The sequence below is a fragment of the Anastrepha obliqua genome, chromosome 3, assembly GCF_027943255.1.
Source record: "Anastrepha obliqua isolate idAnaObli1 chromosome 3, idAnaObli1_1.0, whole genome shotgun sequence".
Taxonomy (NCBI): domain Eukaryota; kingdom Metazoa; phylum Arthropoda; class Insecta; order Diptera; family Tephritidae; genus Anastrepha; species Anastrepha obliqua.
Window position 1 is genome coordinate 5,026,181 of NC_072894.1, and position 14,116 is coordinate 5,040,296.

The 14,116-nt window shown below is 39.5% G+C and overlaps 1 protein-coding gene across 1 annotated transcript in view; it reads left to right on the plus strand.

The window, feature by feature from the left end:
* Positions 1-520: 520 nt before the first annotated feature.
* LOC129240499 (division abnormally delayed protein) overlaps positions 521-14,116 on the plus strand; it is a 113,475-nt gene continuing 99,879 nt past the window's right edge. The window contains exon 1 of the mRNA XM_054876336.1: positions 521-623. Coding sequence (XP_054732311.1) covers positions 521-623 — 103 coding nt within the window. The remainder of the gene's footprint in view (positions 624-14,116) is intronic.

The window sequence follows — 14,116 nt, forward strand, 5'->3', positions numbered from 1 at the left end:
ACACGACGCAAAATTGGCTGGCTGGCTGGCAGGCAAACAGCCATCGATGCAGTCACTCAGCCTCCGAACCAGTCACCACCAGTCATTATCGCCGACGTCAGCGAATTGCTAGAAGGCAAAAAGCACCTTGCCACCGCAGCAGTGTCACATTACAAGCAGTCAGCAACCTCGTCGTATCGATGTACGCATATTGCCTTGACTCGCTGACTGCTTGACTGCTGGGTCGCGACTTGTCGCCATGTGTGCAATCGCCTTGGTGACGACGCTGCTTGTTGCTGTTTGAGGCATGTCGCGCGCACAGCCCACTTGGTGCACGCCTCTTCGCACCTCGTTAGATTTCCAATCGATTAATGGCTGATGGCTAGTGACTAGTGGCGGGGCTGGATGGCTGCCCTCCTTTCGCACCGCACAAATCGCACGATGTGCTATCAATGCGATTTGTGTCTCTATGCCAGCGTTGTTATCTACAAACATCTCTATGTACATGTCTGTCTGTCTATGTTGCCACACATATACGTATATGCATGCATCGAATGCGGCGCGTAATGTGCCACGAAAGAGTGGCGTCACATTCGTTCCGTCGCCAAAGCATTATCGCTTGAATGAATCGAGTTTCGTGGCTGGTTTGCGTGGGACGCACGTCTCAAAAAGTGTCACTCTAATCTGCAATGCGTTGCGCACCGACTCAGCGTAAAGAAAAGGCTCTGTGAATGTTCTGCGCGCTTGGCTCAAAAGTATAAGGCAAAATGTTGTAAGTGCTACACGAAAATTGCGTGTGGCATGTATGTACAAGACATGCAAAAAATTGAGCGACTTGGCTCTGAAAAAAGCGTAGCGAGACTAGTCTCTAAGCAGTGACATTGTTATAGGTGTTAATGCTGGTTCCTAAATATACGAAGCCTTTTACAACCTCGAAATTATAATTATCACGCTGTTCGCTTTGCCTCTTTACCCAGTTTGGAGAAGACAGAACTAACAGCGCGGTTGTTAAGGCCGATGATGTCAATATCATCGGCATACGCCAGCAATTGTACGCTCTTATAAAATATTGTGCCTGAGCGATTAAGTTCTGCGGCTCGTACGATGCTCTCCAACATCAGGTTAAAGTAGTCACACGACAGCGAGTCACCCTGTCTGAAACCTCGTTTGGTATCAAACGGCTCGGAGAGGTCCTTCCCAATTCTGACGGCGCTGCTCATATTGAACAACGTCATCTTGCATAGCCGTATTAGTTTTGCCGGGATACCAAATTCAGACATCGTGGCATACAGGTAACTCCTTTTCGTACTGTCGAATGCAGCTTTGAAGTCGACGAAAAGATGGTGTGTGTCGATTCTCCTTTCATGGGTGGCACAGATTGCAGGATCACCCGATTATTGAAAGTAATACATTAATTTCTTCGTTAATAAATGCACCCAAAGAATATTAACAAACATCTTTAATTTTGTTTTAAATTATGCAATAAAAAATTGTTAAAGTTAAAAAAACTGATAAAAAAAGCACTTTCTCCAGGTTTAATCAAATAAAAATCACAACTAACTAGTTTGAATAATTACTTGTACATCATTTGAAAGGTCTGACATTATCATTTTCAAAACATATAAAATATTGAAAATCGGTGAAAAAATGACTGAGATATCCGTAGATTACCGCGCAAAGTCTGAAAAAACGGTTTTTATAAATAAATGAAAATTGGAGGGTACAAAAAATATAACAAAAATATTTTTATGCATTATTCGACCATATAAACAACCTACAGTGTGTAATTTATCAGGTGTATTTTCAGTGTTGCACCGGTCTTCCTCTTCTAGTAGGCACGAGCCCAGGATTCTGTGTCTCCTGTGGCCTAATGCATCTCATAACTCGAGTTGCCAATTAATTGGCTTATTATCTTTTGTCTTTTTCATTTCTTCCCGACATCCTCTCGGGTAAAATTGACTGCTCGTCCCTTTTTGGGTTAATTGATTTTAATTTCTTAATTTTTCATGTAGAAACCTTCGCAGTTGCGATACTTTCCGTGTAACGTCAATCGCGTTGCCAATAATTTCAATTTTGTTTGGCGCAGATATGAATTATGAATTTCGAAAACGACTAGTCACATTTCATACCCTGTCGGGTATAGAGTAGTACAACTAGCCCCTTCATGGGAATTCCCCAAATATAAAAGGGAACTGTACATTCCGTATAAAGAGATCAAAAGTGGCAGTAGTCCCGGATTAATCGCATTTTTTGCAGGGAGTGTGTGAGCGGTCTGCACATATGCATGTGTGTGTGTGTGAAACATGCGCTGCGCGGAATTAAAAATCACTGACAGCGCTGCCCACCTACCTACATAAAAGGAGGCATGCAGAAAAATACAAAGCAAAAAGGCCAGGCAAGATAGCAAAAAATCAGAGTAGTAAAAAAATTGTTTATAAAAAATAACACAGTAAGCAAACACAGCGATCATGCGCGCAGCTTCTGAATTATTTATGAAGCAATGTATAAATTACAACCGCAGTCGTCACTGAGAAAATCGTTGTCGTTATGATTGTTATTGTTGTTTTAATCGTTTTATGCGTGCTAACCATATTTAAGTGCACTCATATACATTTACGTACGTGAATTAAAAAGTGCAAATCAGTTGTTGTTGCTTTTGTTGTTTTGCCTTTTTGCTTGTTTTCTACTGCATGTAATTACAGGAGCGCCGGCAGAGATAATTTTGTTAGCTTTCAACGTTTACATTTGTTATTTCACGCATTTTCTATATTTAATATACAATACACATGTAAGTACACATGTAAATATATGCGTGTGTGTGTGTGTTTTTTTATTTTTTGTTGTAGAAGTGGCACAAAGCATTCAAAGCCGAAAAGTGTGAGACTCGCATTCAGCTCGCCGCACTGCCTAAAAACCCACGCCTGCACCGATTTACGCGCTCCGCAAGGCGCACGTGTCTGTATGTATGTGTACTAGGGCGGATCGATTTAAAAGTCGCTCATTGCTCTGTGAAAACCGTGTTCTAGGGATCAAAATAAGAAACTTTGCCGAAGGAACCATACCTCTAAAACGAATTCTGATGTCCCCCAATTTGGGTCGAACGAAAAATCCCACTTTGACCCATTTAGAGTGATCCAATCGAGTCCAAATGTATGACCGACTCCCACTAACTTTGGACGGCCGATCCACCCATGCCAGTGGGTGACCTTACAAGAAACTAAAAAGTTCGACCCAAATTGGGGGGCATCAGAATTCGTTTTAGAGGTATGGTTCCTTCGGGAAAGTTTCTTATTTTGATCCCTAGAATATGATTTTCACAGAGCAGTGGGCAATTTGTTTGCCTCCCCACAAATCGACCCGGCCTAATGTGTACACACGTGTCTGTATGTAACGACTATTGAGCAAATGCTTTGCCATTTATCTACAATTCCTTAATTTTTTGACTTGAGTTTTACTTGATTTTTGTTTTTTTTTGTTTCTTTTCCTCAATAATTTTATTTCTTCATTTCAAAAACACTTTTGCCCACTCATTTTCCAATTGCATCCACAAAATTGCAGCAACTGCGTTTCACAACGTTGCTGAGTATTTAATTAGGCTCCTCGCTATGGCAGCGCTGTTGCAGCACAGCACAGTGATATCGAAAAGTCCCACCACACTATGTTATTCGGCTCGAAATTCCTTTCAACTTCCTTTTAAGGCTCGCATCAGTCGATCGCTACCAACGCAATGCGACTTTTGTGCAACATCAACGTAGTTTTCATTATCTTAATTTCATTCATGTACTTTTTCGATATCTTTGCTCGTTTTTTTGCCTGAGTCGATGATCCCCAGTGACTTAGCGACCGTGCAACTTTTCATACTTTATTTAGGTAGTTTATTAGGTATGTATGTATGTGTTTATTTATTATTCATTTTTCCCTCTTTCTTGCGTATTTTTCCTGTTATTGAGTTTTTGTGGGGCATGACTTTATTTGGGTAGAAAGTGCATAAATTTATCGACAAGTCCGTGAAGCTGAGATCGCTTTGCACTTGTCAAATAAAAAAAAATAAGGAAACCTGTCCTACGGAAATAATGAAAAATTTATCAAAAATTAAAGGAAAGTTCAATGTAATTAATATCAGTAGGCGGTCTACTCTTAAAGGAGTCCAGCGGCAAATGCATTGAAGCGCCATTTCAATAAACGAACTATAATTTTTTTACGAGTTGATCGAGCTGGCAAAGCTGATTAGCGTCTTTTTGACAAACTGAAGTAGTCTTACCGGTGATCGACTCCAAAACCCCAATTGCTTGATTCTAAGACTGCCGAATGCTAGGTGCTCCGAGGTTTCTTACTACAGCTCGCCTCCCATGAGCCCCGTCAGCAATCCAACCATTAGCTTTAAGTTCACTCTTTTACGAGTTTATGAGTAAGAAGTTAGTTAGTAAACTTACTGTCATTTGTACATGGTTTTTGAAACTCTATAGCCTGGAGTTCACTTCCATGCCTTGTCCCCTCGTTGGTAGGTCCGTAGCTCATGTGATCGCTTAAGGGGGGAGCCTGCTTTAGAGGCTTCAAAAAATCGATTTTTTCGTGGATTTTTTTGGGAAGGAAAGAAATGTTCAATTGAAACGAAACTTTTAGGTTTTATTGTTATATATTTCAATAGTCTTCTTCTTTTTCATTAAAATATATGTCATATTATGCCTGGTACAAGCATTTTGAGGCGCCTCGAATGTGCATGTGTCGCAATTTTCATCAGAAACCAGAAACCCAAAAAACAATTTGTTTTATTACAGTATAGCTTCTAGTTAAACCAAGAAAATTAAACAAAAAGTGAGAAATTCAATAATTTTTCGCTAATTAAAAAAAAATTTCACTTTTTTCGAAAAACAAATTCACTTTAGATTGTTTAAAAAGTGGGTTAATCATAACTTTCTTAAGGTTTTTTAGGTTCTACTAGAAGAGAATTTAATTCCGAATACAATCAATGTTATCTTGTTTCGATAGGACGTTTAACTTTTTCCCTATCTTTCCCGCCAATTAGGAAAAATCGCAAAAATGAAAAACCGAGAAATCGCACTTCGAGTGATCCGGCCGCTCGTATACCTGCTCGACGCTTGCTCACAATTTCTTCTGTAACTCCGAAAATATTTTGAATTTGCTTCTGAAATTTTGAGGACTCATTCTTGGATAGTTTGGATCGATTTTTTGAAGCCTCTGAAGCAGGCTTCCTCCTTAATTGTCTGGTACGGCTTAACACTGGTACTGCTGAGCACATTTTTGGCTAACCCATCAGTCATCACCCATCCCCTACACAATTATGTCCTAAATCCCAATGCAAATCACGTCTTTTCGTAAATTATTTTTTAGCTGCGGCCGCCCACCAGATCAACTAGAAGTGTTCGCTCATCAACTGACCTCTCCTCATTCTGCGCAGTCGAGCCTCTTCAATTTCCGGCAAATTACTAACCACAGAGTTCGACGATTATTCGTGTTACATTCGAGCAGCAGTCTGATAAGTTTAAGTCCCATCTTAAATTTGTTGCAGTCTGGAATCTCGTAGTTTCTAGTGAATAGCAGTAAGTCCCTTTTTAAATTATTCAAGTCCTATCCTAAGGAGCCTTACAACACAACAAAAGGCGACCTTGTTTGCGCTATTAACACACCATTGGACACCCTTTTTAAAAACTCAGTTGGGCCCGAGTCAGGCCCATTTTGCCCTGTTCGAGGATCCTGTATCCATAAGTCGACAGAAAATTTAATTTTAGGAAGCTACCCAGAAGCTCAAGTCATTAGCTTTAATATAAATGTGTTAAATTCACGTCCAAAGTTGAAAAAGCCAATCTGGCCAGACCCAGGTACCCAACGGAGGGTTAACTTCGCCAATATCCAACATTTTTCTGAACACTTCTCTTTGAAGCTCCATCCAACCACTGCCTTCAGAACATTCTTTATTTTATACACTAGGCTGATTGATTTCAACACAACCATCCGCGGCTCATGGCATCGACGTCCCCGGTCATGAAACACAAAATGATAAACAATTTTTTTTCTAATATCGGCCACCCCTCGGTAAGCAATGGGAAACCTTCTTCTGTGGAAAAGCTCTTCATAAAAAATGTCTGCAGTTCGGAGGCGGCATAAAACTGTGGATCCCTCGATTTGTGGAAATACATCAAAATGCTCATCGTAAAATGGAGAAGGAGCATGGTCAGAGAAACAAAACAAAGGACACCAAGAAACCTCACCAACTTATTCCAGTGCTCCCATGAAGTTTGTCTATAGCTCATATTATTCCCAGACCTTCACAGGTAGTTCTTACCGCGGTAGTTGTGGCATTTACGATCGCAACGATTGGCCCTCTACTTCAACCCGGCTGACTTCTATCTTGTCACTCTTTCCCCCATAACTTCAGTGCGCTATGGATATGAAATACATAAAAAAGTGGGTTTAAAAAAGCAGTATTTGCGAATCTAATTGACCACTGAATGAATTTATAGAAGATCGACCTGCAAGTTATATCGGTCAGCATTCGGCCCTATATCTATTCTCCACAGCGGTGTTTATATCACTTACCTTCAAATCAATTCTAATGAGAGTCCTTAGCAAGTTGCGTTCTGGGGTGAGATAAGACGAATTGCACTTGCAAGAGTTCACTTACTCACCACAGAGGCGTATTGTGATGCCCAACGAACAGTTTTTAGAACCAACATTACCCAGCGACAACGCACTTGAAGAAGGCAGCTGCTTGAAACTGAAGTTCGGCGGTAAACTAAAGCTCATTCGGTGAATTCCTCATTTCTACTGGTTCTACGCTGAGCAGCGAACCTGGTAGCTAAATCTTTCGAGCTAGCTTTGATAGATAAGAAGAGAGATTTTGAAAACTCCACTACTTCAAAAATCCGAATTTGTCTTAATTTTTCTCATCCAAAGCGTTTTCTCCTCTAAAACTTGTCGCCTAGTGAAGTGTCGTTTAACCAGCTTTCTTGCACAGTTTGAAAATCAGCGTTTGCCCCTCAGATTCCACACGCCGCAATTTAATAACCCTAGAAACAACAAAATCAAAAAACTATAACCAATAATACTAATAATACAATAACGAAACACCCATTACAAATCAATAAAATTTAATTCGCTCAAGCTATCGTTAGACAATTGGCCACAACGCCAGCGCCAACAAAGTGCAATTGACAATTATCAGCCATCAATAATGCAATGCAGCGTCTCATGTTGCACGTCGCACATACCAACAAGCGCGCCATCGCACATGCACGTACACCCACGTACACACGCATACATGCATAGGCACTTGCAGACGGCAATATATTTTGGCAGTGCAGTGATTACGCGCCGGCGAACTTTTGCATATCGCAACTAGCGACACGTCGCCAGCAGACGTCAATGAGTGGAATGTTGCTGACAACAGTCAGCGCCGGCAATCAATGTAAAACCCGAAAAAAGAAAACAAGAAAAAAGTGCACTCTCACGCGTACAATTGCACCGCATTCGTGTCTGACAATGAGCGCGTGATAAATTGTTTATTCCCCAGCGCCCGAATGCATTTGAAATGTTCGCACAATATTCTCAATTTACGTGGAAACGAATATTTTTTGGGTTGCAATTTTCAGGCAAATGTTTTTACAACAAGTTTTATTAGCGATTCAACTGTGACATTATTATAACATTTTAATTTGCGCGCCATTTAGCTGAGCGCGAAAGGCAAATGCAGCGAATTCGTTGAAGTAAAACACTATTTTTACATTAAGGTGGGCTAATTTTTTTCGACTTTACTTCTAGCAGAGTCGGATTCCACGTAAAATTATAAGAAAAAAGTACACTAGAGGCTTGGGTTTCTTGAAGGAAACAGTTATTAAGAGCACGTGCTTTCCTTAGGTTTTTATTTCTTCTTGTGACAATTTCACCATTTAGAAGATTCCTTAAGGTAACTTGAGTAGCTACCATTAGCAAATAAATAATTTGCATGCGGGAGGGAATAACTTTTTAGGACATTACGCCAAGAGGAACGCAGCTATCTCCCGAGGAGCGCGGTAGTATTCTAGTTCATAGTGAATCGAAAGTCTCACTTCGCAAAATAGCGCTAAAAGTAAATTGAAGTAAAAATAACCAACCACAACTTTTTGAAAAGGTGAAAGGTATGAAAAAATTAAAGGAGCTGGTCCAAAGCTTGACGACAGGTGCGAGAGAGAGAGAGAGATAAGGCAGTTGGCTGTCAATAAAAACATCATCAGGCGGCCGCCGTAGCCGAAGCCGAATGGGTTGGTGCGTGACTACTATTCGGAATTCACAGAGAGTACGTAGGTTCGAACCTCGGTGAAACACCAAAACTAAGAAAAACATTTTTCTAATAGCGGTCGCTCCTCGACAGGCAATGACAAACCTCCGAGTGTATTTCTGCCATGAAAAAGATCCTCATAAAAATATCTGCCGTTTGGAGTCGGCTTGCAACTGTAGATCCCTCCATTTGTGGAACAACATCAAGACGCATACCACAAATACGAGGAGGAGCTCGGCCAAACACCCAATTAGATTTGAACTGTCTCTCAGTATTACGAAGAGAAGAATACAACAAATTTTGAGTGAATATTTGATTTTAAAATAACAAAATAGACTGGCTAAACCGAAGCTTACAACTCACCACAAAAGCAGCCACACCCGAATTCGCCGATAATCATAAGTTCTGCGATTATGAATGGCAATACATCATTTTTAGCGATGAAAAAAAATGTAATCTCAAAAGACCTGATGATTATCAGAAGTATTGGAGAGATATTCGCGAGCCGCAACAAACGCGTTGCTCCCGAAACTTTCGCGGTGGCTCTCTTATGACTTCTGGTGCTTGCAGCTGCTGAGGCAAGACCCTACAGTTTGTTTTATTCCGCATAAGATGAATGTAGAAAATTACGTAGAGGTCTTAGGTAATGTTGTGTTGAATTTTCCCGAAGAATTTCACGGTGAGTATTGGACGTATTCACAAAACAATGATCCAATCCACGGCGCTAAGCTTAGGAAGGAGTTTTTAGCGTGAAAATTATTCCTGTGCTGAAGTGACCCGCAGTTAGTCCAGACTTTAATCCAATGGCGAGGCTCTGGAGCATTCTTAGCAAGCAAATTTATGAAAGTGGACGCCAATTTAATAACCTATTGACCCTTGGAAAAGCTATTCAAGAGGAATGGAACAATCGAACTTAGTGTCCTTCAGTCAATTCATTACCACTAATTTTTGCAATAAAAGGTAAAAAGACATTTGCAGAGAATACAAATAGACAAAATTTACAAAAAACGGAGAAGGATCGACCGGTGTAGGTAAACGTCAGACACGAACCGTGGCAACAACGCGCAATACTCTGAGCGTTTATCACCCGCACAAACGCAGCGATACCAGGACCGCAACAACGGCACAAATTACCGCAAGGTAATACCAATAAATCCGACGCCGGAATGGATAGCACTTTATAGTACGCACAAGCACTAGCCAGGAAACGGAAATAAGCGCCAAAAAGTAGGCACCAAAAAAAAACCCCGAAAAAACTGGGACCAAAAAATGCCCCAAACAGTAGGCACCAAGGAAATATGACGCCAAAAAGTGGCACCAAAAATATATTTCCTACAACTTTGCACCAACAAACAAGCGCCAAAAAATAGGCAGTGTTATTTCTCACTAAAAATTAGCAACCACAAGGAAAAACTCAGGAAAAATAGCTTAAAGTGTATCTAAGATATATAAAAGGTATAGCTCTCTCTCTCCTTTTCCTTTACGTTATGTCTTTTTTTCTCTGTCGCGGAACGAAAATGCCCAAAACGTTGCATGGTCTTGAAATTGTACACTCCATTCTCGCTCGTCCATCGACGCCTTAGAAGTTACACTTCAAAAAATTACACCTTTACTAAAATTCAATGGCCTACGAGACTGCATATCCAGAAGTCTTCTGAAAACTCTGATTGAAAAATTTCAAATTTGGGTAATAATTTTGTGAAATTTGTTAAATTTTTGTGAATTTCATACAGGGTTTGGATCTTTGGTTTATAAAATTTTTGTTACATAATGCACCACATCTACAAAAAATAGGCATAAAAGTATTGCTAATATTCTAAAAAGCTGAAGAGACTTAATTACGCGAGCACAAGTGCAGCACAAGTGAAATTTGGAGGCTCAAAATTACCTTCAGAGCTATGTTCCAGTGGACTTTTTCCCTTACAATTTTATGTAGCATCCAAAACTGTAGAAAAAAATTGTTCCATAGAAATTAACCCACCCTAATATTATATATGCACACGTACTTACATAAATATGCATGTAAGCGGCATTTTAATTTTTTATATAGCAAATAAAATAAAATAAATTTGTTATTATGCTATATTTCAGTTTATTTAATGGTTATTTTAATTTTTGCGTAAATACATACAAAGCTTTAATATTCGTAAAACGCTCGCCATTAAGAGTGATAAGCTCAATTTAGTAGTTAAAAAATAAATTTAGTAAAAAATGCATTATTAAGTGAGAGAAATGTTGGTATTCTAATTTAAATGATATTTTGAGCAAAAAGAAATCCATTATTTTTGCGTAAAATTTTCACTGTTTTACGGTCGTTCTTTAACTGCTGGACGATGCTACGACTGCTAACACGCCGGCCCACTTCGATTATTCCTGTGATTTTATACACATTTTCGTCAATTTATTTAACACCCAAAAAGGCCTGAACGGAAACGACGAATGCAAAATTCCACGTAATCAGCTGTTAGGTGTATTTTTTTATTGTACTAACTCGTTTTTTGTTTGTTTTTGTCTCATTTACACAAAAGTCTGCAAGTGCACAGCCTTCCTACGAGTATTATAACCATTTAAAACCGCAGCCTCCCTATTCGAAAACCCTTTATATGTTTGTCACAGAATAATTGCTCGCCACTGGCATGAACGATATTTCTGAATTAAACGTATATTTAATAAATGAAAAAAAAAAAATAGTTATTCTTAATTGAAACGTAATTACAATAAATCTGCAATCAGTGCAATTGCTTTGCCGCAACACAAAAACAACACGTTAATTAATTAAATCACAACAAACCAATTTCAAAAGCTTACGCGAGTGCAATGCGCTCTCGAGTGGAATGAATATTGATTAAATATAAGTTGTAAATTCTATTATTGCATTTAACTGCAACAAACGCAATTAAGTCCCAAATCCTCAATTTTGTGATTTATGGCTTTTTCTTGCCCTGCAAATCCAAGAAGAGAGTTTTATGAGACACTTTTTCGTGGCAGATACTACGGAGTTACTAAAAACTATTTCTAATATTCGTTGTTTCAAGACCAACCGAGTTATATTCACTCATAAACTAACCAAGCTAAGGCACCCTTGTTTATGTTGCATATAAAAATCTATTTAACGAAAAACTATGCAGCTTTTTAAGTAGAGCTCATGGATAAATATGCCACATCTCATTGATGACTAACAGCCTGCTCAAAAAAAAAATATCTAGGCCTGGAAGTAAAATAATGTGAGGCCTCCTGCTCACAAAGCGTTTAACAAATTTTAAGTTTCTTTCACAAAACATATTTTTCCAATCGTAATTTATAATAATTTTGTTTTTTCAAAAGTGATTTTGTAGAATATACAAAAACTGTGAGCCAATAGCAGCATTCATCCAAAAACAACACGAGAACTACCAAATAATGATTTCAATTGACTTTCTATCGACCTAACCCCGTTTTCTCATCTAACCCATAAAGTGAACTTCACTAATCAAGTCGAAAAACCTATCCTATATTAAAAAAGTGCCTTTAATTATTTTCATTCGTCAATCACCTGGCAAGTCTGTGGTAAAAGCTCAGCATTTTTATCAACTATTTTCAATGCTAGTAATGTCTGAGTAGGGGCAGGGATCTATTGCGCAGAGCTTTAAGCATTTAAGCTTCCTGGCCACTGTAGTGTCTTTCAGGCAGAAGCCTTTGCAGTAGGAAAGGCTGCAGAAATAGCAGAAATAAAAATCAGAGAAGCCATAGAGAGATTAGCCGCAGACAGGCGGTTGCACATCTATTGGATACCCGGACATAAGGGCATTGCAGGAAACGAAATTTTAGATGAGATTGCCAAAAGCGCTGTTTACAGACAATTCGAACAAGAAAACGGCATACTGAAACCTTTAAATACGGTATACAAAGACATCGCTATGGACATGAAAATGTGGATAGATAGGAGGTGGAATAATCCAGCCACTTGTAAAACCGCGAAAATCATGTGTACACAGAGTGCAGATAAATACGTCCGATTCGTACTTGCTCTGTCTAGAAAGGAAAGCAGAACTATCGTAGGTATGCTGGCAGGCCACAATTTGCGGCGCACGCATACAAGATAGAAATTACATACAACGATAGCAGCAGATTTTGCAATGAACTGAAAGAGGGAGAAAAGCTAGAACACTAAGAAAACTAGAACGCTAAGGGTCTAGCTCCATCTGGTAACACTAAGGATCAATAGGTCTATGTGATGGCTTTCAGCCAGCCAGGTTAACCTAACCTAACCTAATGTCTGCTGGCGGCCACCTTAGCTGAAGAGTCCCTAGGCATTAAGCAACAAATGATAAAGAAAAGCTTTTTGATAGTAGCAGTCGTCTCCCGGAAAGCAATGGTAAACTTCCGAATGTACATCTGCCATGAAAAAACTCCTCATAAAGAACCACAAATAGGAGGAGGCGCTCGGCCACACATCTAAAGAAAGTGTATGCGCCAATTATTTTATTTAATTGGTTCATATGCATATTCGCCACTCGCCAACGCATGGCGCATCGGAGATGCCTATTACAAAACTGTCCAATATGCCTGGTACAATCGTCATGACGTGCTGGGCAACAATTCTTATGATAATTAAATAAAAGCTTAGTATTGATTGGAACATAATAGAATAAATTTCAGGTTTGCACTTCGACCTCTTTTTTGCCCCCTACTCATAACAGTACTTCATCAAAACCCAGTGCCCCTGTTAAACTTAAGATAGAGCTGAGTTGCGCTGAACCTGTATGTCTTTCTTTTAACTGCAATTGGCCGAGATGTGTCAACTTTTTGCGCGCTATAGCGCCAGATTCAAAGACAAGATATATTCGAGTCTCCGGGGATTCGTCGTAGAAACGGCAAGAATTGGTGGACCATATCCCAATCCTTTTGCGCAATCTGCAATGGCCTGCGAAAATGTCCGTGAGCATTCTCAGTTCATCCTTAGGAAGTTTTTCCAAACCTCTTCTAATTGCACCACCCTCAGCAAAGACTTCGCCTGGCTTAGCCACATAATTTGGTGCCAGTTAACATCTCTTAGCCTTAGCTCTTCACTCTTAAGCTTCTACTTGCTGGTGTGTTGTCCCATAGCAAGGCAGGGCTCGGATTCTATTGTTCACGAGTCCACAGCCTCCGCTACTTCGTTCCCACTTACAGTGTAACCTCTGCTAAGGCACTAGGCACTTCTATTAGCCTAACACCTCCCTTGAACGGGAATTTTTTTATAAACCAAATCTTATGTATTAAAAGAAGTTTCCTTCTGTCCCTCTTTTGAATGGACACCTCTCTAGGACGGACAAAAGCTGACTGACCGTGAATGTCCGCCCAAGAGAGGTTTCTCTGTTTGGCCCTGTCTCTTAGGACCCATATGAGCCGGATGTCATTGCGTGTTCCTAACAAATTTATTTTCTCGATACACTCAAGGATCACTTAACCTCGCGGGCTGAAAATACCTTGAGTGCCAACTGACTGTCCTCAGAATGGCATTTTTCCCAAGTCTTGTCTAACAGAGCTGTAACACTCTGATAACTTTGGCTCCTTCCCTGATAAGTAGTAGTAGCACATAATAAATTTTGCTGTTCCTTATCCCATACTTGTCCCACAATTAAAATATTTTCATCGAAATTTCTCGTTCAGCGCCTTCACCTAGTGGAAATGGGATGGAATACTTGGACCATCGATAAGTTTTATAACCTATGAGAAATACTCTAAAAATACGCTCACTAACTAACGCCTAGCTTACTTAAGTAATTTATGTTTAGAAAAAATATTTATTAAATTTTTTAAGTTTTTTTAAACACGCATTAAGCACAACTACAAAGTTTCTTCCAATCTATTTTCAATAATTTCACATTTAAAAATAATATT